The 27741-nt window shown below is 47.2% G+C and overlaps 2 protein-coding genes across 13 annotated transcripts in view; one reads left to right on the forward strand and one right to left on the reverse strand.

The window, feature by feature from the left end:
• Nucleotides 1-48: 48 nt before the first annotated feature.
• On the forward strand, nucleotides 49-27680 carry LOC126990690 (uncharacterized). 2 transcript variants are annotated; one of them, XR_007744650.1, is made up of 5 exons: nucleotides 49-248; nucleotides 3336-3503; nucleotides 23561-23727; nucleotides 23986-24136; nucleotides 27584-27680. XR_007744650.1 is itself a non-coding variant. In XM_050849376.1 (4 exons), the coding sequence occupies exons 1-3, from the start codon at nucleotides 69-71 to the stop codon at nucleotides 24023-24025; spliced, it is 387 nt and encodes a 128-aa protein (XP_050705333.1). In that variant the 5' UTR covers nucleotides 49-68; the 3' UTR covers nucleotides 24026-24136; nucleotides 27584-27680. The 2 variants fall into 2 exon arrangements, 1 of the variants encoding a protein (XP_050705333.1); XM_050849376.1 differs by lacking the exon at nucleotides 3336-3503.
• Nucleotides 27468-27741, reverse strand: part of LOC126990689 (gamma-aminobutyric acid receptor-associated protein-like 1) — a 74973-nt gene continuing 74699 nt past the window's right edge. For 9 of the 11 annotated variants that reach the window (XR_007744642.1, XR_007744644.1, XR_007744648.1 and 6 more), the window contains one exon: nucleotides 27468-27677. Coding sequence is in view for 3 of the 11 variants with exons in the window: in XM_050849373.1 (XP_050705330.1) it covers nucleotides 27538-27677 (140 nt within the window). In the remaining 8 variants the exon portion in view is untranslated. Of the gene's footprint in view, nucleotides 27688-27741 lie in introns of all 11 variants that reach the window. The other 2 variants (XR_007744649.1, XR_007744645.1) reach the window with 1 other exon arrangement.

Below are 27741 nucleotides of genomic sequence, written 5' to 3' on the forward strand. Positions count from 1 at the left end.
GTAACGCTGGTTGTGAACTTGCGAGCGACGATGCGAGTCAGTGCTCCGTCCACCACCATCGAGGCAGGATGTACGGCGGTGCTCTCCCTCCTCCTCCACCTCCTGAGTATTCCTGGCGGGCAGCGATGAGCAAGCAGAAGAGACGCAACGCCTTCTTCTTCTACTTCATGATGGCCATGAAACCCGAAGTGGAGGAGCGGCTCAAGAGAAAGGTGGAGATGGCCAAGCTGGTGACGGCGGAGTGGCAGGTGAGGTACCGCATGGCACTCACTGGTTCCTCCTTTATTCTTCCCTCCCTCCTTCCTTCTCCCGTGCCTGTCTTATCTAGGAATGCTTATCTAGGAATAAATAGTGGGGAATTAAGAGGACTTCTTATGATGTCCCCCACCTCTTAGGACTAGTTAGCCAGTATCGTAGTTAATCAAATCAAGGCGTCTGGCATAATGCGCTTTAAAAGTGGCTATTGTTGGGGCAGTTACCACACACTCATTGTCATCAGGGTTGTGTGGGCTGCCGGGTGCTCCGGTAATGGCGATTAGGCGAGGTGTGGCACTGTTACGTAAGACTTGCAATCAAGCTTCAAGGGTTCATGGCGCGGGTTCGTGGCAGCGCTGACGTGCTTACCTAGCGAAGATAGAGTTGGACTGGGGTGCTGAAGGGGACCGTGCCATCTAGTGGCTGGAGGGGGCCCGGGCCCATATAAGCTAAAATATCAAAATATTCAAATAATACACATTGGCATGGGTTAAGTCCAGGGGCCCATGTGTCATTCCCCGGGATTTTCTTTTTCTATTTCCTCTATTTCCCAACACGTCCTCTGCTTGTATCGAAACACACGAGAAATTAATCAAGACAAGGTGAGGGTATTCGCCGGCTGCCTGGCATTGAACCAACGTGACGGAAGAGCCACTCTTTACCGAGTCGGCCAAAGAGGTACCCCGCTGGCTAAGTGGGTTGTGGGAGGCTCGTTCATCAGGCCTAGTCGCCGCACTACACATGTACCTTGGAGGGCCCATGTGCCATTGACAAGTAACATAGCATATAAGTTGTGATCAATATTGAAAATTTAATGAATTAAAATATGTGGGTCCTGCAGAGCACTTCGGCGGAAGTGGGACCAGATAAATAAGAAACACGAGTAAGTACATTGGCACACGGGCACATAGGCCAGTCCGATCCTGAGTGAAGATGCTTACCCAGTGAAGGTATAAGAGGCAAGAGAGTCATAAGGGCCTGGTGCCTCTTCTCTGTTTCTGTTCAGCCTCAACCTGGTCATATCTGTTCTTAACCCGGTGGTGGCAGCGGAGATCATGTTTCTTAAAGGACCCTCTAAGCGAATTAATGAGAAAAAATCATCACTCGTGCAAACCATTTCATAATATATATCAACTCATTTGTGATCAGTCTATGCTTCATCTATTTTGGGGGGGTTATGTCATGGCAAAAATTTGGCCCGTTGCTGGTACACGGTAAAGCCACAAATTTGGCCTGTCGCTGCTACCGTGTTAAACATATTCACACTAGTGCTGGTGATTACATGTTCAGTGAGGCTGTTCCACTTGTTAGTAATCCTCAGGGTTGGCATTAAAAAACCCACCCAAAAACACACAAAAATAAACCCAGCCAGCCAGGCAGGGAACTCACAGGCACAGGTGGGCAGCACAAGTCAGAAAAGATACACTACACAAAATGCTTGCTTGCACCCCTGACTCCCAGTGGCACCAACCAACACCTGACATTATTATTGTATCAGAATATTGGTAAACATTAGAAAAAAAATGCATTTCATATGTTACACTCCCATTGAAAATTATGATATGTTTTTCTACACATACGATGTAATGTGTATATTATAACATACATGTGAATGTGTGAATGTATGGCCCAGCGGCGCCAGGACGTTACCCACAGACGCTACGTTGTGCTTAGGAGGTGCTCCTTGCCGTGGGAACGGTGCTGATTCAGCAAGCATGCTATCCGCTGGCCGCACCTGTACCAAGAGAAGCCGGCAGTTCAGGGCGGGCGGCGGACGAGAGCACAGGACTTCTCGGAGTGTGCGTACGACTTACGACTCGTCCACAAAATACTGTAACTATTCTGTGAATATATTTAAAAAGCAATACAACCATTTAATCAACCAGAGAGAGAGAGTAAATTAAGTGAACTCAAAGTGAACTTAACGGCTCCGCTCGGCCAACACATAACCCACATCACTTAACTAAAAGGCTATTGTGTTGTCTCACGACTTCTATCAACTGGAGAAAGCAGGCAACGGCACACCGGACCTCACGTGAGATAACAGTTCGCGCCTTAATCAAAAACACAAAAAAACAGCTAACAAAAAGGCTAACAAAAGTGGTGAACAGCGGCTTCCGGACCTTCTCCGAAGTGTTCTATGTGTGTTATCTCTCTCTCTCTTAACACTTAACACTTAACGGTGGCAAGTGTCGTCAAGGGGCAGACAGGAAAGTGTGCAGGAAAGCTGACACAAGCAACGCCATTCCCCCTTGGCCCGTCCGAGTCGAGTCAGCACACTCCACCACACCACCCCGCGCGCCCCGCCCCGCGCGCCCCGCCCCGCCACACCTCGCGCGCCCCGCCCCGACGCGCCCCGCACGCCCACATCGCCCATTGTCGGGATCCTGCTTCCCAATTCTGGGACGCCCCCTTGTCTGCCTTCGACACAGTCATTCGTGGGTGGGCGCTTACATTCGCCTTGGTGGAGATCTTGGTGGAGCGTGGTCGCTCCTCTGCCCCTTCCTCACCGCTGCCAGCCGCTGCCGGGCACTGCCGGCGGTCTCTCTGGCCGCTCCAAGGACGCGGGGACAGCCAGCCAAGGACGAGGGCGAGCCAGCCGAGGACGAAGGAGTGCCACGGGCACAATCTTCACACTTTTTTTTATGGTATTCACATGCATGTAGCTGACACACCACTAATTATATTAATACACCACTTGTTGATGACATTTCAGGTGATTTTTTTTTTTTTACGTGCTTTGTGTGTCTCCGTGTGGAGCCGTATCTAGTTTCCCTTAGGCTGTTGAATTTTATTCAGGTGTAGAGGGATGTTTAATATTTTTCCTGATTTGTGAACATTGTTTGCATTTTATATATAATCATTCATTTTCTTTTCTCCTTTCTTTTGTGTGTTTTATTGCACAGTGGGGAAGTTTTTATCATGCTAAGTATTCACTCATTGTTCTTTTCCCTCTTTTTAATGCGTTTTGGAAGCATCTGAGGCGAGTGAGCACACACTTAGCGGTGATACTTTTTCTTTTCCCATATTTTTCCTCATGAAGCCATATTTTCCTAATGCCTTTTTTTTTTAAATGGCAGGTCAGCCTGATAAAGAGATAGAAATTTTGGCCAAGGAGTTCCAGAAGTTACTGCAGGATTCGGAAGCGCCCGCCGAGGATGTCAATTCCCGTGTCCTAAGGAGCGGGTCAACTCATGACAGAGTTCCTCCTCCTCCTCCTCCTTCTTCTCTCCCGCATGATAACAAAGGTAATATCTTGACTAACCAAGAATCCACAATGGCTACTAACACTATTAAACTTCTGCCGACTACGGCATCAGTCAGAGCTTTCGCAGGCAATGAACCGGATTACAGTGCGAGAGACTTCATCCTGCAATGCGAGGATGTTATGAACAACTCATTTGTGTCAGAACCGGGTGATAAAATCTCCTTCATTAGGTCTAGATTAAAGCCGGGGACAGAAGCATCAGCTCTTATGTACACCAGCGCGTTCATGGAACCGCAACAAACCAAAGATTATGCCCAGTTTCGGTCACATTTTTTGGAGTCTTTTTGGGAAGATGTTAGGCACAGCCTCGTCAAAGGTGTTAATGTAGCTGTGACCAAATTGATTTCAGCTGTGGAGAGTAAAGAGCTTTTAGCCGGACAAGTAGACGCCTATCGGTTGTCTACTGATATGGGCGTCTATCTGAAAGCTGGTGGCTGGACTGAGGGAGAGAATATGTCTATCCAATGTTCTCAAATTTTTTGAATTTTTTGTATACATGGCTGTCATCAAGGGCCAGTTTCGAAAAGGTTCTTTATCCTAGCCTACGGCCCCGCTGACAAGTTGCACGACTTCATGCTTAAAATAAAAACTAAGATGGAGGAGAAAGACGGGCGCCAGTCCCGCTGTAGCCTCTGTCGACCAGAAGGCCGCTAATGTTAGCGCGTCCTCAGCAGTGGTGGCGGCCACCACCGAAAAGCCTAAGCGCCACTGTTCGTACTGTCAGCGCGACGGTCATACGGTTGACTATTGTCTAAAACGTCAGCGGGATCGCAAGGCTACTAGGGAGAAGGGAGGCTCGCCGATGTCAGGCAAATCTGCTTCTCAGAAGACCCCGGCCGCTTCAAAAAGTCGAGCCGCGGGCTACCACACTGGCAAGTTCTGTTTTGTCCACGGTGCTGGTAGACACATCACAGAGGAGTGTTTCTCTGTGCTCCAGTTAAAGAAAGAGCGAGCAGGAAAGTTCGTGAAGGGGTCGGGGGAAGCCGAGCGCCCCCCCAAAACCGACCCAGGGTAGCAACCCGGGGGGGGGAGGAAACCGAGACTGCAGTGCAGGCTGACAATAGTAGCTTGTATGAATCTGCTGTGGCCGCGTGCAGTCAGCCTGAAATTATGGCGCTTAAAGTCAAGCTGGGTCCGCTACAAGCGTCATTTGCGGTCGACACCGGCGCGGCGGTTAATGTGTTGTCTGAAAGGACATACTCAAAATCTAAACACGTTAGGTCAGGCGGGACGAGACCGCGCGCGCAGGTGACAGGTGGTGATGACGTCACGTGTGGGCCAAGGAGGGCGTCGGCCGGAGCCGCTCCTACTCTGTCTTTCGCAATATTTAGGGTGTGGACTTAATCCCATAATCTAAATCCCCTCCGAATATAGTTCTGGCCTTCAGTCTGCCTCTGTGCCTTGCATAGGGCACATGTCCCGAGGAGTGTAAATATTATTAATAACGATGCCAAATCAGTGTGCGGTATTTGGCTGTTGCAATAAAAAAGGTAAAGGGGGCAAGAATAACTTACGATGTTTCCGATTCCCAAGAGACGAGAAACTGAGACAGGTGTGGGTAAATGTGTGCCGTAGGAGAGATTCAATCAATGCTAAAAATGCTGTTGTATGTTCTAAGCACTTTACCAGTGACAGTTACATGGATGATATGAAAAGTCGGTTACTTGGTGTTGAAAGTCCTCGGAATAAACGACTTCTGAAGAAAGAAGCTGTACCATCACTCTTCCTCCCAAATGGTAAGTTGTTATAGTAGGATATCAATGTATTATTATTATTTAATATCACCACGAATTAGGCATACAATTGTCAATGGAAAAAACCCACGACAGATAGATCACGCCACCTTATAGGAATGTCGTCCGTCAGTGTTTACCGTCTCAGTTTTGTATACTTAGCACTCCGATGGTGCGTGGAGGTCACCTTGACATACGTGACCGATTGTAACAATTATTTTCCAACCTGTAACTCGCCACTCCTTCACGAGAGTCCGACTGACACACAACGACAGTCGCTCTCGCTCCGTCGCTTCTTGTACATAAAGGCTACGAATATAATTCGCCTTAAGGAAGCTGAAGTCTTAATCAACACCCTTTAAACGCCCCCCGACCAGCCCGTTACATTTGGTTGGCAGCGGTCACCCCGCGCCTGTGCCTTCGCTACCTCGTTCTCCTCCAAGCCACGAGAACTCACCAACACAACTCCGGGGACAGGCGTACAAGGGAAGAAGGAGTCAACGCACCTGCCGTCCGCGGCACCGCACCTGCCGTCCGCGGCAACGCACAAGGCGCCAGCTACAAGCATCTCACAAGTCGCCACCTACGTGCAACTCACAAGGCGCCAGCTACAAGCATCTCACAAGTCGCCACCTACGTGCAACTCACAAGGCGCCAGCTACAAGCATCTCAAGTCGCCACCTACGTGCAACTCACAAGGCGCCAGCTACAAGCATCTCCCAAGTCGCCACCTACGTGCAACTCACAAGGCGCCAGCTACAAGCATCTCACAAGTCGCCACCTACGTGCAACTCACAAGGCGCCAGCTACAAGCATCTCCCAAGTCGCCACCTACGTGCAACTCACAAGGCGCCAGCTACAAGCATCTCCCAAGTCGCCACCTACGTGCAACTCACATGGCGCCAGCTACAAGCATCTCACAAGTCGCCACCTACGTGCAACTCACAAGGCGCCAGCTACAAGCATCTCACAAGTCGCCACCTACGTGCAACTCACAAGGCGCCAGCTACAAGCATCTCCCAAGTCGCCACCTACGTGCAACTCACAAGGCGCCAGCTACAAGCATCTCACAAGTCGCCACCTACGTGCAACTCACAAGGCGCCAGCTACAAGCATCTCCCAAGTCGCCACCTACGTGCAACTCACAAGGCGCCTGCTACTAGCATCTCACAAGTCGCCGCCTACGTGCAACTCACAAGGCGCCAACTACAAGCCTCGAGCACACCAGCAGCAACTCTGCAGGCGTCCAGCCTACAAGCCTCGAGCACACCGGCTACAAGCAACTCTGCAGGCGTCCAGCCTACAAGCCTCGAGCACACCGGCTACAAGCAACTCTACAGGCGTCCAGCCTACAAGCCTCGAGCACACCAGCTACAAGCAACTCTACAGGCGTCAAGCCTACAAGTCTCGAGCACACCAGCTACAAGCAACTCTATAGGCGTCAAGCCTACAAGCCCCGAGCACACCCTTCGGCCTACGCAGCCGAACGCGAGGGCCACAATCTACAAGCCGCTCCCCCGCTTCAAGCCAGCACTGCTACGAACACTGCAAGCCACTCCACGATACGGCGGAAGTATTCACACCAGCAAGGAGGAGGCACGCCCCGCTGACCTTGGGCCACCCCGCATGCCCCTCGCTCCGCAGCTGGCGGCACCACCGCCGCTGCCGGGAGCATCGGCCCAACCCTCTTCCGGCAAACAGTCAGCAAGGGTACCCGCGGCCATCTCCCGGTGACTGCAAGCTGTTCCCACTACCGTTTCTTGCAAGGCGTCTTCTCAAGAGGTTACACACCCAAGTCGTCTTATCTGCCACCGCCGCCCATCTCTTACTATAACAAAGACGACGCGGCCATCATACGTCTGGCGGCAGTGTACCGGCTCCCGCACCGCGGCCGCTCATTTTGCTGGGTCAGCAGTTTTTCAACCTCCATTGCGAGTCCTCCGATGTCAGCCCATCCCTCACCTCTCATCGCCGCTGTGGCCGCGGCCAAGGCTTCCTGACGCGCCTACAACGACTGCACGTCACCCAGGGCATCACAAGCCGTCGCCCTCTCCACTACATCTGCTGATTAATCTTGGTATTTGTGGATATTCCATTCTTGTCCAAATTTGCCGACTCGGCTCATTTTCATTATTATCCGTGCAGAGGCACGATTTTTTTTTATTTCTGTGTTCCTAACACTGTTCTTCAGTCATAATTGTGAGAGTAACGTTCATTCGCATACGATATTGATTCTTTCTTATTGTTTGCTAGCGAGTCTATTGAGTATAGTGTGAGTTCCCTGATCAAATTTAATCTTCATCAGTGTGCCCTGCCTCCGTTTTCTTTTCACCGCTCGAGAGAAAACGTGAGCTTCAATGGTATACTCACTTAACATACCACTTTGTTTATATAGTTATTCTTTCTATATATACCCATATCATTAGGGCATTCCTTTATAACCTTAACTTCTATTACGTCTAAACAGGCACCTTGCTAGCCATTCTTTCTTGCCTTTTTAGGGTTTCAACGCAAACTATTCATTCATACACGTTCCGGTTATTGGTTCATATTTACAGCTATCAACATATGCTCCTATTTTGTAAATGATTTACACCATAGTATGAACAAAGACACTCTCGCTAAACTCGGCGACACCTTTAAACAGTTGGCTCGTCCTTCAAGTGAAGAGGGACTGGAACACGATACCACAACCAGTGAATTTACTAAGGTAATCTTCTGTTCAGGCACTCATTATTTATCAATTACAGGCCGCAGAATTCGTTCACCCCCGGGTTCGTCTGCATACTTACAACCCACTCAAGGTTCAAGGACACCCTCACCAGCATCACCTCGCACCAGCCGCAGTATTACAGGCTCAAAGTAAGGTCTCTCTCACCTGTAGTTTTGTAAGCAATCAGGACATTATGAACATTCTTGCTTGGAGAAACGTAGTGAATCAACACCTTCAAGACAGGACTCAGATAGGAGGTCAGGAGGTTACAGGGGCGGGCATCATTCATCACACAGGAACCCTAGGCCAAACCATCAGCGGAAGGCTGCCTTTTGCCATATCCACGGGAATTGTTTTCATGATTCAGACAGTTGTTCTGCATTACAAAAGGCCAAGGAGGAACAGAAGTACAAGTCCTCAGCGGACAGTAAACCACACTCCTCTTCTCAGAATAAAAAGACATGACTTCGTGACAGCCCCGAGGCGTACATCCAAGTGTCCCTTAAGGAAAATACTAATTGGGAGCAACTTGACTCCGTCATTGCCGCCTTGGGACGGACAAGCATAATTGCCCTCCCTTGCAAGGTGGGCAACACTTCACTCACCTTAGCGGTTGACACAGGTGCCACAGTCAATGTCATATCCGACTCCGCTTACAGGTCACTGACACGACAAGCGAGTGGGGAAAATTGGCCGCTCCAAGAGAACGACCTGAATGTGATAGGCGTGACGGGCACCACTTTGGGAATCCTTGGGCGAGTACCGCTAACAGTCAGCTTACATGAAAAAGTATGTCCCTTTCGAGATTTCTTTTATGTCTCTAGCAGGTTTGCTTTACCTGTGGATGGGATCTTAGGATTGAACGCCATGAAAGACCTGCACATCGCCATAAACCCTGTAAGCAACGCGATCGTGTATCAAGGCCGACGCATACAGGGGATGGTCAATCCATCGCCTCTGTCAACTGTAATCTCACCCTCAGAGGTGGAAAATGACCAACCCACCACATACTCAGGGGCTGCCACCGCCCAAGTGTCCCCTCTTACGGTCAAACCACACGAAACCATTGCAGACTTGTGGCGGACAGTAACGGCAGTCGTAGAAGGTCCTCATATAGTTCCGGATCGTGCTGCAAAACTTGTTAAAATCCGTTTGCCTAACGCCTCCGGCGGGCAGTGATGTGTGTATCGACGGAGTTCCTCACGTACACCGCGTGACGGTGGAGGTAACTCTTGCAACAGTCAAGGAGGGAGGTTTTGCAGAGGCATTGGTAATAAACACGTCTGGATCCCCTGTATCCTTAAAACACGGTGTTCGATTATGCCAGTGTCTTGTGTATGGGAGAAATGTCGCCCCGGAACCAGCTGAATACCCTTCAGCCCAAGTTTCCGGCATATCCTCGGCGTGTCAGGCTTCTCCCGAACAAGACACAGCTCATTTAGAGGCGTTCCTAAAAGTTGCACACTATTCCGAAATTCAGCCAACCTTAGTCCAGCTTCTGGAGCATTATCGGGGGGCGCTTGCTCTACCAGGCGAGCCGCTTGGAGTTACGCAGTGTGCTGAACACCACATTAAGTTAAAACCCAATACAAATCCTGTATATATCAATGCGAACAAGCTACCCCACAGTCATAGGTAGGTGGTGCAACAAATTATCTCTCAAATTATAGAAAAAGGGGTCATAAAAAAATCGAATTCCCGTGGAATTCGCCCTTGTTCCTGGTTCCAAAGAAAGACGGCTCTTATCGTCCTGTGATTGATTTCCGGCGTGTGAACACCGCGACCGTGGATGATCATTTTCCGCTTCCCGTTCTTAGAGATCTTCTGATGTGTCTCGGTAGAGGAAATAAAGTCTTTACGAGTCTTGATCTGGTCAGTGGCTACTGGCAACTGCCCATGGCACCCGAGTCACGTGAAATAACGGCTTTCAGCACGCCTCATGGCCACTATGAGTGGACGAGGATGCCGTTCGGGCTCAAAGGAGCTCCCTTGACCTTCCAAAGGACAATGAACAGTATTTTTGGTGACTTGCTGGGCAACTCTGTCTATGTGTATTTAGACGACATCATCATAGCAAGTAAAGACGTGCATGCACACATGGAAACACTAAAAGCAGTCCTACACAGACTTCAAGAGGTCGGATTAAAGCTCAAAATCACCAAATGTGAATTTTTAAAGCCTCGGATCAAGTTCTTGGGGCATGTCGTGGACGAATTCGGCATCCACACAGTGGACGACAAAATAAAGGCTATTGCCGAGTTCCCTCAGCCAACGTCTGCGGACAAGGTACGGTCTTTCTTGGGTGTCGCAGGTTATTACAGGCCTTTCATTAAGGACTTCGCAGCTCGCGCGAGTCCCCTAACCCATCTTTTAAAGAACGACGTACCATTTCAGTGGCTCCCAGCTCAACAAACGAGTTTTGAGGATTTAAAGAAAGCGCTTACACGGGCTCCGGTCCTTGTCTTTCCGGATTTCAAGGACCCCTTTCAGCTTTGTACCGACGCTTCGGCTAGTGGAGTAGGAGCCGCGCTGATGCAAACAGATATGTCCGGCAAAAAGCATGTGATAGCGTTCGCCAGTCGAGTACTTACAGCTCCGGAAAAGAACTATTCTGTTACCCACCTAGAGGCTCTTGCCATTGTGTGGGCTCTGAAGCATTTTCGTGACATTGTGATGGGGTACAAAATTGTGGTGTTTACGGACCACGCGGCCATAACTGATCTTTTCAAGGGAAAAAACCTACACGGTCGTCTGGCAAGATGGTTCTTAACGATCCAAGCATACAATCCGGAGATAAAATACATCACCGGGAAAACAAATGTGGTCGCAGATGCCTTATCTCGGAATGTTCCGATTGGCGCGATTACCACCCCAGAGGTCATCCACAACTTCATTTCACCTGAGCTACACACTGCTCAGCGTGACCACCCTGTGTGGAAGAGGTTAATTTACGCCCTCGAGTCGGGAGACGAATCAAACCTTCCTGAATTGCCAGTTCCCTTTTCACAATTCTTCCTATCAGAGGACAACCTCCTTTGTAGGTCATGGCCAACCAAACCGGTACCTATAGACCAACTGGTCATCCCAGACATATACGTCCCCGTGACGCTTAAGCTGGTCCATAACACACCCATTGCGGGTCACCCAGGAAGAGACAAGACGCTATCTGTCACCAGACGAAATTTCTACTGGCCGACATTACGGGCTGATGTAGAAAAACATGTCGCACATTGCGTCGTTTGTGCTAAGCACAAGGGGTCCGTCAAAGGGCCAGCACCTATGTTGCAATACCCAGTACCAGAGGCGCCATGGGATGTTGTTAATATAGACTTACTACAGCTCCCCCAGAGCCAACATGGCTCGCGCTACTTATTGGTGTGCGTCGACCAGTTCTCTAGGTTTCTAGTTCTAGCGCCTCTCAAGGACAAGACAGCCACACGCGTGGCCCATGCCCTCGTGACTCACGTGTTGTGTCCACATTCGTCTCCTCGAATTCTTTTGAGTGACAATGGCACCGAGTTTAGGAACTCAGTATTGAGCGAAATATGCGCTCAGTTTAACATCACGCAATCCTTCATCACAGCTTACCACCCAGCTGCTAATGGGTTGGCGGAGAGGGCTAATAGGAAAATCTTACAGGTCCTCAGGCCTATCGTGAACGATCTCCACGATAATTGGGAGGATTGGCTATCGCATATAGCCGCTTCCATAAATACGTCGGTAAACGACTCTAAGTTGAAGTCTCCCTACTACATCTTGTATGGGGTGGAGAAACGTCTTCCGTACGACTTCCTAACAACCCCACAGCAACCTCTCTACAACATTGATAGGTACGCACAACAGCAGATGCATATGTTTTCCAAGATACACTCAGAAGTTAGGTGTACGTTAAAAGCTACGAAGGTTGAAATGATGTCAAAACAACACAAACAGGCCGTCCCGGTGAATTTCAAAGAGGGTGACACAGTCATGATTAAGCAAGCGGAAAGGAGTTCGAAACTGGGGGCTAAATTTGTGGGTCCTTACCGAGTTGTTCGGAATGTCAGGGGAAATCGGTTCGAGGTTCTCGAGTCGAATAGTGGAGTCAGTCTAGAAGTTCACAGTGATCGTCTGAAAGTAATTCCCTCACCTTTGGACCTTGATATTGGTACTTCCCCCTCAGAGTCATATGTTCAACAAGATAATCCCAACACCCATAGCTATAACTTGAGACCACGGGTTTAAATACTTCATTCCCACCACTTTCAGATCATGATGTTGCGTTTTCTGACCATCTTGTTGTCCCTCGGCTCCCTGCTTGCAACAACACCCATCCACCTGAAGCCTGGTGCCCTCACGGCACACATAGGAGAGGTCTTCCTCATAGAAGCTGTGCTCCTCGTAAAATATCCATATACTTCCTTGACCAACAGCACGGACATAATCAGGATAGTCTCAGAAAAACTACTCGGCATGGCAGACGCCATCCGGGCTACCAAGACTAGGGAATCAAAGGCACCTTCTAGTACCAACTCTCTGACTCTTTTTCAACTACTGGAGGATAGGATTCTGTTCTTACGGGGAAAAGTTGATGAGGTAAACATGGATTATAGTTTTCACTCTGTTCACTCTCGGGTAAAGAGGGGATTGCTCAACATCGTGGGGTCCGCCTCAAAGTTCCTTTTCGGTACGGCTACCGACGAGGACGTTCGCGATTTGCGGGACCACTACGCTCATGTACTTTCCTTTGCTGCTAGAAATCGCAGGGTGATCAACGCCAATTGTAGAAAACTTGCGCAATTGCATACTAACATTGAGGAACTGCTAGAGCAGACAAATAAGATGGTAGAGGTTATCAACATAGTTGTCAAACAGATCGACCAGGTGAATCAGTTTCTCCTCCTAGATCAGGCCTTGCATGTATTGGAAAACGTCATTAACTCCGTCGCAACGGCTAATCAGCAGGTTATTAGCAACATGGTTGATGCAGCGCACGGTAGAGTCACACCTGCCTTGTTCCTCTACACGATTTGAGAACGACTGACCAGATCGGGTATCAATATTATAGCCTGACGACTTTATTCACCCCGGAAATGAGTCAATATTGTTACCCCTTGATTGAGTCCAGCCTCACCCCTGATGCCATAATCATTCATGTTCCGTTTCAGACGGCGGACGTGTTTGAGGCACACGAAATTGTCCCGTTCCCTTTTTCGGCAAAGGACAGTGTGTTGGCCCTGGACACGTCCCCGTCTCTTGTTCTAATCGCGAAGGATTTCGCTCTGTATTCAACGGGTAGCTACTCACTCTTGCAGTATTGCAAGGAGACGGTCTTCGGGCGATTCTATTGCTCTGCGTCTCTCTTTGCCTTCCTTCCAGTTCGGGGAGGGGTTTGCGAGATCGCCCTCACCCGCGTGAACGCGTCTGACGCTCTTTCCCTGTGCCCTTACAAGCAGCTAACACCAACGCCTGTTTTCCATAAGAACTTTCAGGGTCTGCATTATTTCTATTTCCCTCAGTCCTTCTATGTATCGGTCATCTGCCCGGAGGGTACCACTTATCAACGGGTTACTGGTCACTATGCCATAGCGGAAGCATGCTATATCCGCTCCACTAACATAACAACGTACCCGTCCCGGATTCGTCTGGTTTTCACGGCCAATATTTCCCATCGAGTGTTTCCTCTACGGTCTCTCGATGACATTCATTTCTCCAGCATCTCGTATGTGACTAATTCCCTTAATTCATTGTCTGTAACTATGCCAGTTGATAGTTTCTTATACATGTGTCCTTATATTTATCTTTTGAGAGGTTTCTTATGTTTCATGTCACACACGTTGTGGTTTCCCTCTCCCTATTTATATTATAATTCCACATCTGTTCTTACATAGCCAGTGTTTTAATATGATTGTATCATAGGCAGTCTGCTTGACAAACTCCCACTATGTATGTTCGTGGTACCTAGACTGCTATTTCGATTTTTATATATCGCGAGGTCGCGATCACTGGTAGGTGACCGAGCAGTGTTATAGTAGGATATCAATGTATTATTATTATTTAATATCACCACGAATTAGGCATACAATTGTCAATGGAAAAAACCCACGACAGATAGATCACGCCACCTTATAGGAATGTCGTCCGTCAGTGTTTACCGTCTCAGTTTTGTATACTTAGCACTCCGATGGTGCGTGGAGGTCACCTTGACATACGTGACCGATTGTAACAATTATTTTCCAACCTGTAACTCGCCACTCCTTCACGAGAGTCCGACTGACACAACGACAGTCGCTCTCGCTCCGTCGCTTCTTGTACATAAAGGCTACGAATATAATTCGCCTTAAGGAAGCTGAAGTCTTAATCAACACCCTTTAAACGCCCCCCGACAAGCCCGTTACAAAGTGTTGCTTAACTATTTGTTATGTATATTAGTAGTGATGTTAAATAAATGACCAAGATATATGTAGGCAGTATTCGGTCCTTGAATTCTCATGAAAAATGAGGATTGTACATATCATGATGCATGCAGCTCTTATATGACTCCCTATGTTATATGTAGGTTTTATGTGTATCCCCACAATGTATCTAGATTTTATATGAGTCTCTGTATGCATCAATGATGTATGCGATTCTCCACGGTGTAAACACGTATTTCATAAGTCTCCATGAAGAACACCGTTCTTGACATGTTCTCAGAATGGGTCTCCGTTGTTTCAGTTACCAGTTCAGAAGGGTACAGACACATTATATAAGCCACATAAGTATGTGCAGGTTGTGATGCTGAGAAGCCTGGTAGGCCAATGGAAGCAACCAATTTATTTTCAGTTCGATGACTCAAAGATGCATGATATTGTACTGGATTTAATTGAAAAAGTGGAAGCAGTAGGCTACCAAGTAATAGGTATAGTACATGATTTAGGACCTACTAATCTTCGCTTATGGAAGACACTGGGCATAGATCCGGTCAAAACTAACAAAGTGTCTTTCAAAAATCCATGTGCCGACAGGGAAGTATTTCTTTTTGCCGATGTCCCACATATGATTAAACTAATCAGAAACAATCTTCTGGATTCAGGATTTGTCCTAGAAAATGGTGACACGGTTTCTGATGAATGTATTCGTGAAATGCTAGTAAAGACAAAAACAGAATATGGGTTAGCTTATAAAGTGAGTGATGTGCACCTTAATGTGGTTGGACAGCAAAGACAAAGGGTAAATTATGCAACACAGCTTCTTTCAAAAAGCTGTGCAAGTGCTATACAATACTTAGGAGAGCGAGGACTGTTGACGAGCAAAAACTGGAAGGCAACAGCTAATTTTCTCTCCTTTGCGGATCAGTGGTTCGATGTTATGAATTCACATATGTATGGGGATAAACAACAGCGCTGTGCATTTGGTATGCATTTGGAACTGCAGGAAGACATACTGCTTCGAATGGTAAACCTAATGTCAACTATGAGAGTAAAGAACTCTAGATCTAGATCACTCTACGCTTTTCAATAAGGGATAATTTTATCTTGCAAGTCGCTCATAGGACTCTTTGAAATGCTGAAACAAAGTCATCAACTTGATTTCATAATGACTAGGAGGTTGAATCAAGACTGCCTAGAAAATTTATTTGGCTGTATCAGGCAGATGGGCAGCACTCATGATCACCCAGATGCTGTTAGTTTTAAGTACAGGTTAAAGAAGATCATGTTGGGTAGAGAGGTTGCTTTGGTTAGTGAAAAGAGTAATGTAAGCCAAAATGAAGAACTTTGTGATTCTTTTTGGCTAAAGTACCAGTAAAACACAGAGTAAATCAGACTCTCGCGATCGCGAACTTGCACTGGAAATCTGCCTAACTAGTCTTCTGTTTAAAGATATGGAGTTAGATACGGAAGCGGTGGGCGATGAAGTGTCTGTGGACTTGCATGAAAACCAAGAAAATATGGAAAATGTGAATGTATTGGAGTCAGCTAGTACAGTCATAGAAGAACAGTCTCTACAGTATATTGGCGGCTACATTGTGAAAAAAGTTTTCAATGAAATACCCAAATCTAGGACATGTGGCAGAGAACTGTGGGTCGCCAACTAACTCATGGACTGAAATGATCAGTAGAGGTCATTTATATATGCCTTCTGATAGCTTTTCTTCCCAGTTAAGTACTATGAGGGCAGTATTTAAAGCCGTTCATGGTGAAGAGCTGAGGGCAGGCACTGAGTGTGTACAAACTCTTACTGCAGAAATGGAACGTGCAGGAGTACATGTGTCATCTGAAGTCATTGCATTTTTTGCTAGAATATCTATCTTCTTTAGGATGAGGCACCTGAATAAAATGATCAAACAGAACAAACAGAAGAGACAGAATGCACTTATTCGCGATGAATGTAGGGGAATGGCAAGGAAGAAAATGAAAATGATAACATAGGCTACATATGCTGTAAATATATACATATGCTGTAAATAATATTTTATGTTCATGTAAATAACTGTTAAGTAGCAATAAAGACACCTGCAGTACGAAGACTTTACCCCGTACTCGACCTTTCCAAAACGCCTACTGAAGGACTCACATCCCCAATTGAGTAAAATTTAATAAATATTTAGGATAAGTAAAGAAAAAACAGAGAGAATATTGTTTAAAGAACTCAAAACCCAGCTGAAAACTGCAGCAGAATCCAGCCGCTGGCCCACGCGTGACGTCACTGCGCGGACCAGGCTGACATTAGCCACCAGGCCGCCCGACCTAACGTGTTTAGATTTTGGACATACTTAGCTTTGAAACGCGCGTCGCGGGGAGGCCGCTACCAGCTACGACCCTCGGACCTGAGCCTTTGCGGTGCCACCGCCGACAGGCTTAACATCCTTGGATTGGTGAGTTTACCAGTGAGTTTGGGACGAAACACCCCTGTCATGCGTTTGGATTTTTACGTGACTTCAAACTTTTCCCTGCCGTCTGACGGTCTTCTTGGGTTGTCGTCACTGAGGTCTAACCGCATGGTAATACTTCCAGATAGTAATACAGTAAGGTTTCAAGGGAGGTGTTTCAAGGCCATGGATCAACCTGTGCGCCTCGCTTCTCCCTGGGAAAGAAGAGAAATACCCAGCAAGGGTCGGGAAAGTGTTTCTCCTGAGTCGGTAGTGCATACCGTGCCGACTCTTTCCACGGTGCCGGTGCATGGCGCGGGCACCACCTCACTTCATGGTCAACCACCAACACCAGCTGACGTTTGCAGGGGATGGAGAAATGTCAATGCGATAGTCGTGGGGAATCCCTCAACGAACCGCAATGCACATCCCTGTGTCAGTCCCTAACGCCACCGTAGGTTGTGACATCTGCCTAGAAGGGCCTAGTCGTGTCAACACGCTAGCGATAGAGTCCACCCTTAACACGGTGCGCGAGGGAGGTAGGACCGTAGCTTTAGTGGTTAATGCCACTGGCGGTCCAGTGAAACTCAGAAATGGAGTCATTTTGGGTCGCGCTTTAGCGTTCGACGGACAGGTGTCCCCAGACCCTTTAGAGTTAAAGCGGCCTTGTGTCGGCGAAGCGGGTCAACCCGCCGCCGGCGACACATCTTGTCAGGCCTCATCTGTCGATTCTTTAGTCAAAGTGGTCGATTATCCCGAGCTTAAGGGCCCGCTTCTGAAGCTTTTACATCAGTATCGTGATGTCATTGCCCTGCCCGGTGAACCTTTAGGTGCGACTGCTACGACAGAACACAACATTAGGGTTAAACCCGACACCAAACCGGTGTACATTTCTGCGTACAGACTACCACACAGTCAAAGGCAGGTTGTAGATGAACAGGTTAAAGATATGTTGGACCAGGGTGTTATTCAGCATTCCCGATCTCCGTGGAACTCGCCCTTGTTTCTAGTCCCTAAAAAGGACGGGAGTTTCAGGCCTGTCATCGATTTTAGGAAAGTAAATGAGGTGACTGAGGATGATAGGTACCCACTGCCTGTTTTAGGTGACTTGTTAATGTCCCTGGGGCAAGGGAATACTATTTTCAGTAGTCTTGACCTTTTAAGTGGGTACTGGCAGGTGCCGATGGCAGCTGAATCCAGAGAGATTACAGCCTTCAGTACCCCTAGCGGTCATTTTGAATGGTTAAGGATGCCATTCGGCCTCAAAACCGCACCCATTACTTTTCAGAGGATGTTCAACACATTGTTCTCAGACATGATAGGCAAAGAAGTCTATGCATATTTAGATGATTTAATCATCTGCAGCAAGGTTGGCGACAGTCACCAAGCTAAACTAGAAGCGGTTCTGCTTAAACTCAGAGGCGCTGGCCTTAAGGCCAAGCTGACTAAATGTGAATTTTTAAAGGCGAAAATCACCTTTTTAGGCCACACTGTTGATGGAGATGGTATCCACACGATGGACGATAAAATATCGGCCATAAAGAATTTTCCGCAACCCCAAACCGTCGAAAACGTTCGGTCTTTCCTTGGGTTGTCCGGCTACTATAGGCCTTTCATACAAGGTTTTGCCAAAATTGCTTCGCCTCTAACGCAACTCTTAAAGAAAGAGGTCCCTTTTCATTGGAATGCCCCACAACACAAGAGTTTTACAGACTTGAAGTCAGCGTTAATCAACGCTCCAGCCTTGGCATTCCCGGACTACAACGTCCCTTTTACACTTTTTACAGATGCCTCAGCCCTGGGTCTTGGTGCTGTTTTGATGCAACCGGACGCTCGCGGTAAAAATCGCGCTATTGCGTACGCAAGTCGTACTTTAAACCAGGCTGAGTCGAACTATTCAGTGACCCACCAGGAAACCCTAGCGGTTGTTTGGGCTCCTAAACATTTTAGGGATATTATCCTTGGCTATCCTGTCACTGTCTTTACGGACCACGCGCCAGTCACCGAGCTTTTTAAGGGTAGAAACCTCACCGGTCGCCTCGCCCGGTGGCACCTGACTATCCAGGAGTTTGGGCCAACCTTTAAGTATTTACCTGGCCGCGCGAATGTCGTCGCGGATTCACTGTCTAGGAACGTACCTGTTGGCTCAGTGGCAGAAGCGCTTACTGAAATTCAAAATTTCTGTCTTAGGGATTTAGCAGCAGCCCAGCGTCGCCATGACGTTTGGGGTAAGGTAATATACGCTCTGGAGTCGGGTGACGAAACAAGTCTCCCGCCACTACCTGTGTCTTTTTCACAATTTTTCTTGTCACAGGACGGTGTCCTGTGCCGCTACTGGCCCCGCAAAAAGGAGTCTGTCGCACAGTTTGTGATACCGGAGTGTTATGTACCGGCGGTGCTGAACTTAGTTCATGACGCGATCATTGCTGGTCACCCGGGGAGGGAGCGCACACTAACAGCGGCCCGAGCGGTCTATTTTTGGCCAACTATGCGTGTAGATATTGACGCGTATGTGGCTAAGTGTGTCAAGTGTGCCCAACATAAAGGGACGGTGCCTCGGCCTGCGCCGATCCTAGAATACCCGCCCCCTGCCCGGCCTTGGGATGTAGTTTCTATTGACTTGCTACAGCTTCCCGCCAGCCACCAGGGCTCTAGGTACCTCTTAGTTTGTGTAGATCACTTGTCTCGGTACGTTGTTTTAGCCCCAGTGCAAGATAAATCTGCTAAGTCCATTGCTCATGCCCTGATTACTCATCTCATTTGTCCGTATTCCACACCTAGAGTGTTGTTAAGTGATAATGGAACCGAGTTTCGAAATCAACTTTTAGCAGAAATATGCAAACAGTTTGCCATTACACAATCTTTTACAGTCATTTATCACCCAGCCAGCAACGGCCTTGTTGAGCGCGCGAATAGGAAGATTTTAGATGTCTTGCGCCCGGTCGTTAGCGGACTTCAGCATACATGGGAGGACTGGCTAGCATATGTTGCAGCAAGCATAAACAGCCGTGTTTGTGAGTCAACGGGATAATCTCCCCACTACATAATTTTGGGGTTGAGAAGAGACTCCGTATGACCTGCTTGGTAGTTCTCATTCACCTGTATATAATGTAGATGATTATTCTAAGGTTCAACTCAAGGTTTTCACAGATGTTCATAGAGAGGTCAGAAAGAGACTACAGGCTACATCTGAGGCTATGTGCTTGCAGCAACACAAGCGTGCCGCCCCTGTTTCCTTGAAAGTGGGTGACTTTGTTATGATTCGAGTCCCAGAGAGACATTCAAAGTTGTCCCCTAAATTCGTGGGCCCACGCCAGATAGTTAGGCAACTAGGTGGTCAGAAATTTGAGCTTTATGATCTCATTTTTAATTCATATGAAATTGTGCATAGTGATCGCCTCAAAAAGACAGACGCCCAGCCTGAGGTCATCGATTCGACTTTAGTTGAACCAGCGAGAACCGCCTGTTTGCCTCAGCCTGACGATGCTTTGTCTATCTTTCCAACACACGACTATAACCTGCGTCCTCGCAATTACTAATTTATTTGGTTCCTGAGCTTTTGCCTGCATCTTTTTCATGCGAGAGGGGAGTGCTTGAGTAATACTTTTCACTCTTACTCACTATTTTCTTTTTATTGCTGAGTTGATGCAGGGCAGTCAGTCTCCATAGTTGTTGGGACCGTAATAATCGAGGGTGTAGACTACCATAGGGATAGGTACTTTTAACCTTGAACCTCATGTGCTTCTGCTTGAAACAGACATTTTTCTCTGCAAAGACAGACTTAACTACACTTGGGCAAATGCTGTCCCTAACTTTTATTGTATCCAGCATGTGAATACCTTTCGGCTTTGGAAGTACGCAGACAAGTCTTACTTACTTACCTTTTCCTTGACATACCACTGTTAACCGTTACGGAAATTATTTTTGACATCAAAGATGTCAGTCATCCACGCTCGTTCCGGTCGGAGGATAGGTGGAAATTTGTCTTTTGAATTTGCTGTTTATTAATGCTGGAATTACTTTAACTATTTATGCTGGATTTATATATTTCAGTGAGATTTGTTACAACGGTGATTTCACAACTTGGTGACAGGATTTTCTTTTATAGTGCTGTAGACCTGAAAAACGGAGTATCAGGAGTTAGTGGTGCTAACCTAGTCAGATGCTTCTAAAGCTCTAGAGACTTGCCCCTATCGTCACGTCGTCCCTAAATCGCTTTTCCACAGGAGGTTCTCCGGATTTCACTACTTCTTTTTCACACTACCAGTGTTTGTGACAGTGGTCTGTCCTGAAGGTTCAACTTATAGAGAGGTTGCAGGTCACCTGCGGCCACAAATGCCATCCCAATCTATCCTATTGACAGTTTAGTGAATCTCACCTTTTCTGGGATGAAGTATGTGACAAATAGCCTTTCCGAGCTAACCTTTTCAAATTTCTCGGAATTGGAGTCAACTGTCCATGACTCTCTACCGGTTTACCTTGCCCCATATGTACATTACCCATCACTGATCTTGCCGGTGGTTCTTTTTATCATCATTGTCATCCCCCTGTTCTGCCTTGTTAAGCGGGTTCTGACTTTGTACAACCATCTTCAGGCAAGAGTTGCCCCACCGCGCTGAGTTCGTACGCATTGTGACTCGAAGACTCAGTTTGTCTCAAATCTTCTTCAAGGATTTTTTTTTCCTTTTCTTATTACTATTCCAAATAGCTCCATTACCATGTATCCTAATGACAATTTAGTCAATTTATTTTTCTAGGATGTATCTTGTAAATTACTACTCGAGCTATTATTTTGTTTTCTCGGAATAGTGCTGAGCTTCCTGTTTACCTCGCCCTGTATGTACTTTGCCCATTTATTGTTACTTCCATGATTATTTTTATTGTCATTGGCATTTCCCGATGTTGTATCGTAAGGCGGGCTCTGACTTGTATATATTTTTTTTTACATGCAACCATAATAGGCCCTCGTTTAACTAGTACACATTGTGCGACTGTAACATGGGTAGGTACACTGATTTTAAGGGTCGGGTGAACCGCGAGGTCGCGACTTTTTCCGTGACCGAGCGATGTAATGTGTATATTATAACATACATGTGAATGTGTGAATGTATGGCCCAGCGGCGCCAGGACGTTACCCACAGACGCTACGTTGTGCTTAGGAGGTGCTCCTTGCCGTGGGAACGGTGCTGATTCAGCAAGCATGCTATCCGCTGGCCGCTCCTGTACCAAGAGAAGCCGGCTGTTCAGGGCGGGCGGCGGACGAGAGCACAGGACTTCTCGGAGTGTGCGTACGACTTACGACTCGTCCACAAAATGCTGTAACTATTCTGTGAATATATTTAAAAAGCAATACAACCATTTAATCAACCAGAGAGAGAGAGAGTAAATTAAGTGAACTCAAAGTGAGCTTAACGGCTCCGCTCGGCCAACACATAACCCACATCACTTAACTAAAAGGCTATTGTGTTGTCTCACGACTTCTATCAACTGGAGAAAGCAGGCAACGGCACACCGGACCTGACGTGAGATAACAGTTCGCGCCTTAATCAAAAACACAAAAAAACAGCTAACAAAAAGGCTAACAACATGTTTTCAAGAGAGAAATAGGTTGTGTTGAAATATATAGATTTTTATATCCTGTATATGAGAGAGAGAGAGAGAGAGAGAGAGAGAGAGAGAGAGAGAGAGAGAGAGAGAGAGAGAGAGAGAGAGAGAGAGAGAAAGTCTAACCAAGATAGCCAGCCAGACAGAGCACAAGATATGTACAACATATGCACACCTAAAAAGTAAATTTTCATGTGTTATATAATAAATTAGCTTGCGTGAGTCCCCCATCCAGTACATTGTCCCGTCCACCAGGCTCAGCCCAGCAATAGGTCTGGCTTGGCCCGCTCAGGCATCACACATATCAGGCTCCTTTCACCATCATAGCTATCATGGTATTACATGTATATCCATAAGATGTTTATTTCAAGGATTATGAGTGCTTGAAGAACAGCTATTTGTGGCCCAATCCCCCCCCTGAGTGAGCCCTTGTGGTCAAAACACCCGCCCTTCAGGGGTTCAAGATCATGTGGGATGTGCTCACTACTCCAGGTCCATAACTCTTAGAGAATGAACTCCAACACTTAAGCCCTGAACTTAGGTATTTAGATGAATTGTATGTTTTTAATCAGTTTCTCATATTCCAACTTTGCCTTGAGAGTCAGTTTTTTACTTAGTTTTTAACCCGTCCGCTGCGATTGGCACGGATTTGGCTTTCACTAGTAGCCTGGTAAAGTATAGTCCCAGGTCTTTCTCTGCCTCTGTGGTGGATAGTGGAGTGTTTCCCATGTGGTATTGGTGTGCTGGATATCCCTTCACTGGTAGCCTGGTTACATACACTCCCAGGTCTTTCTCTGCCTCTGTGGTGGATAGTGGAGTGTTTCCCATGTGGTATTGGTGTGCTGGATATCCCTTCATTAGTAGCCTGGTAACATACACTCCCAGGTCTTTCTCTGCCTCTGTGGTGGATAGTGGAGTGTTTCCCATGTGGTATTGGTGTGCTGGATATCCCCTCCCAAGGTGCAGGACTTTCCATTTTTCTTCATTGAATTGTAGCAGCCACCTTTTGTGCCTTTCCTATAACATGGTGAGGTCTTCTTGTAGGAAATCCACAGTCAAGGGGCTATGCAGAATTTTCCAGGCTTTTTTTTCCCCGATGCAAATAGTTATAACCTGTACGGGGTGATGAATGTACCCTCTTTACCCCCCTCCCACAGGCACTCCCAGAGGAACAGTGGAAGAAGTACCAGCTGATGACCGGAGAAAGCAGGGAGAGGCTGGATTGCCGAGGGGTGACGCTGCGCTGCCTTGACGAGGCTGCCCAGGAGAAAAAGCACCAGGCCGAGGAGATGAAGAGGGACATTGTCGACTTGGTGGACATTATGTGTGTGTGTGTGTGTGTGTGTGTGTGTGTGTGTGTGTGTATCACAACCTAGTTCAGACCTCACCAAAGCATGCATTGTGTTCAAGTGATCTCATACAAGCAAGCATATTAACCCGGCAGCAGCGACGGGTCAAATTTGTGCCATGATATAATTATACCTCCCAAAATAGATGATGCATAAACTGATCACAAATGCTTTGATATATATTATGAAATGGTTTGTGTGAGGGGTGATTTTTTCTCATTTTTCTCGCTCAGAGGGACCATTAAGAAACATGATCCACCACCGCCTGGTTAATATGTGCCGCCGACGATCTGTTCAGCAGGATGCAGCGTGCTCTGAGGCGACCCCGGGCAGGAGGCAACATGTGACCTCGTGCGCCAAACCTTTGACCTCTGTTCAGGAGCAGTAAATAGCGGGCTTTTTTATTTTTTTTTTTATGCCCTGGAACTGTCTCCTTAGCTGTAAAAAAAAATCAAAATACTGACTCATTGCCGTCCTGGGGTGAACAGACTGTGATCCAGGTGAACGTATTACTCGGGTAGCTTATTCACTGAGGCGTGTGTTGCCGGCGAGAAAATGAGTCATCCTCACTCTGCTCCGAGTCTATTATGGAACATTATCTCTCTCTCTCTCTCTCTCTCTCTCTCTCTCTCTCTCTCTCTCGGCCCACATTTCGACCGCCACACACATTTGACCAGGCTTTTCTAGGAGTTGTGGGCATTTCCAGGGGTAGCTTTGTGACCCTTCCTCTGTAATGTGAACCTAAGAAAACACACATTTGACCAGGCTTTCCTAGAAGTTGTGGGCATTTCCAGGGGTAGTTTTGTGACCCTTCCTCTGTACTGTGAACCTAAAGAAACACACATATGACCAGGCTTTCCTAGGAGTTGTGGGCATTTCCGGGGATAGTTTTGTGACCCTTCCTCTGTACTGTGAACCTAAAGAAACACACATATGACCAGGCTCTCCTAGGAGTTATGGGCATTTCCAGGGGCAGTTTTGTGATCCTTCCTCTGTACTGTGAACCTAAGAAAACACACATTTGACAAGGCTTTCCTAGAAGTTGTGGGCGTTTCCAGGGGTAGTTTTGTGACCCTTCCTCTGTACTGTGAACCTGAAGAAACACATGACCAGGCTTTCCTAGGAGTTGTGGGCATTTCCAGGGGTAGTTTTGTGACCCTTCCTCTGTACTGTGAACCTAAGAAAACACACATTTGACCAGGCTTTCCGAGGAGTTGTGGGCATTTCCAGGGGTAGTTTTGTGACCCTTCCTCTGTACTGTGAACCTAAGAAAACACACATTTGACAAGGCTTTCCTAGGAGTTGTGGGCATTTCCAGGGGTAGTTTTGTGACCCTTCCTCTGTACTGTGAACGTAAAGAAACACACATATGACCAGGCTTTCCTAGGAGTTGTGGGCATTTCCAGGTAGTTTGTGACCCTTCCTCTGTACTGTGAAGCTAAAGAAACACACATATGACCAGGCTTTCCTAGGAGTTATGAGCATTTCCAGGGGTAGTTTTGTGACCCTTGCTGTGTACTGTGAACCTAAAGAAACACATATGACCAGGCTTTCCTAGGAGCTGTGGGCATTTCCAGAGGTAGTTTTGTGACCCTTCCTCTGTACTGTGAACCTAAAGAAACACACATATGACCAGGCTTTCCTAGGAGTTATGGGCATTTCCAGGGGTAGTTTTGTGACCCTTCCTCTGTACTGTGAACCTAAGAAAACACACATTTGACAAGGCTTTCCTAGGAGTTGTGGGCATTTCCAGGGGTAGTTTTGTGACCCTTCCTCTGTACTGTGAACCTAAAGAAACACACATATGACCAGGCTTTCCTAGGAGTTGTGGGCATTTCCAGGGGTAGTTTTGTGACCCTTCCTCTGTACTGTGAACCTAAGAAAACACACATTTGACAAGGTTTTCCTAGGAGTTGTGGGCATTTCCAGGGGTAGTTTTGTGACCCTGGTGGTAGTGTGACCCTTCCTCTGTACCGTGAACCTAAGGAAGCACACATATGACCAGGCTTTCCTAGGAGTTGTGGGCATTTCCCAGAGTAGTTGTGTGACCCTAGTGGTAGTGTGACCCTTCCTCTGTACCGTGAACCTAAGGAAACACACATTTGACCAGGCTTTTCTAGGAGTTGTGGGCATTTCCCAGGGTAGTTGTGTGACCCTGGTGGTAGTGTGACTCTTCCTCTGTACCGTGAACCTAAGGAAACACACATTTGACCCGGTTTTCCTAGGATTTGTGGGCATTTCCCAGGGTAGTTGTGTGACCCTGGTGGTAGTGTGACCCTTCCTTTGTACCGTGAACCTAAAGAAGCACATATTTGGCAAGGCTTTCCCTAGGATTTGTGGGCATTTCCCAGGGTAGTTGTGTGACCCTGGTGGTAGTTTGACCCTTCCTCTGTACCATGAACCTAAGGGAACACACATTTGACAAGGCTTTCCCTAGGATTTGTGGACATTTCCCAGGGTAGTTGTGTGACCCTGGTGGTAGTTTGACCCTTCCTCTGTACCATGAACCTAAGGGAACACACTTTTGACCAGACTTCCCTAGGAGTTGTGGGCATTTCCCGGATTAGGTGTGTGACCCTGGTGGTAGTGTGACCCTTTCTCTGTACTGTGAACCTAAAGAAACACACATTTGACCAGGCTTTCCTAGGAGTTGTGGGCATTTCCCGGGTTAGGTGTGTGACCCTTCCTCTGTACCGTGAACCTAAGGAAACACACATTAGAACTCAACCCACCTCCGTTTTGGCCCTGGGAGGTGGTTGGTGTGAGGGTCTGAACCAGGCTCACCAGCAGGGACTTGGCACGACACACACTTTAACTTGTGACTATAATTCAGCCTCTGACTGCTGCTGCTGCTGCGGTCATAACTTTGGGATGTAACAGTTTTTTTTTTTTTTTTTTTTTTTGGGGGGGGGGGTGAAGAGGAAGAGGAAGGAAGATTATAGATTTTTCCTTTTCAGATGTGTAGGTAACTCTCTCTCTCTCTCTCTCTCTCTCTCTCTCTCTCTCTCTCTCTCAGGAATGAGAAAATACAGGATAATTTTATATACTTTTATTATTATTATTATTATTATTATTATTATTATTATTATTATTATTATTATTATTATTATTATTACTGATCGTGCAACTGATGGAAGCTGGGACAGGAAGTTGCTGATATTTGGTAAGTTACTATTGTCTCTTTCAACCATGATTTCTACCAGTCTACCAATATTCGCCCAACATCCCTCTGCCAGTTTTTTCCACAATTCAACCATCAGTCATCACAAGTTCAACCCAAAAACTCAACTTGTTCAAAACTTTTTCAACTCTGTAACCCCAAAATTTCAGCCCAAGACCTAACATTCAACCACGATTTCTACCATTCCACCACAATCTACCGGGACCTAACCACCATAAATCTTTTCAGGGCTATGGCTGACTGGCTGGTGCTGTCTGGTCACTCAGCTCAGCAAGGACTGAAGCTGAACTCTCTCTCTCTCTCCCATTGAAAAGAAGAGAGAGAGAGTGTGTTCCATCTCATCCTCTCTCCCTCTCTCTCTATTCCCCCAACATCCAGGCGGCATCTTGGGAGGGGAGGGGAGGGGAAGAGAAGAGAAGGGAAGGGAAGGGAAGGGAAGGGAAGGGAAGAGAAGAATACAATAGCTCACTGGTGGACAGAGGAAAGAGACAAGGAAGAAGAAGAAGAGTAGGTTTAAATATATCCATTGTAATATATATTTCCAAACTTTATTAGTCTTCTCTTTATAAAAATACAGGGAGAGAGAGTTAGTTCCATCTCTCTCTCATCTCTGCCCTTCAATTAATCTCCCTCCATCTTCTCCCCAACAGGACTCGTCTCGTCTGGTCTCCCCCAGCATCCAGGCAGCATCTTGAAGGCCTGACTGGTTCCTTCGGCTCAGTGGTCTCGTCTCTGTCTCCCTCCCTGCAAGAGTCTGGCAGAGTTTAGTGCCAAGAATGTGTGTGTGTGTGTGTGTGTGTGTGTGTGT

The sequence above is a fragment of the Eriocheir sinensis genome, unplaced genomic scaffold, assembly GCF_024679095.1.
Source record: "Eriocheir sinensis breed Jianghai 21 unplaced genomic scaffold, ASM2467909v1 Scaffold19, whole genome shotgun sequence".
In the NCBI taxonomy this organism is placed as follows: Eukaryota; Metazoa; Arthropoda; class Malacostraca; order Decapoda; family Varunidae; genus Eriocheir; species Eriocheir sinensis.

Excerpts from the sequence above, each read along its gene's own strand:
- LOC126990690 (XM_050849376.1), top strand. The coding sequence starts at position 69 with ATGTACGGCGGTGCTCTCCCTCCTCCTCCACCTCCTGAGTATTCCTGG. Across the intron at positions 249-23,560 it reads TGGTGACGGCGGAGTGGCAG|GCACTCCCAGAGGAACAGTG; the intron begins GTGAGGTACCGC and ends CCCCTCCCACAG. Across the intron at positions 23,728-23,985 it reads GTCGACTTGGTGGACATTAT|AGGGACCATTAAGAAACATG; the intron begins GTGTGTGTGTGT and ends TTTCTCGCTCAG.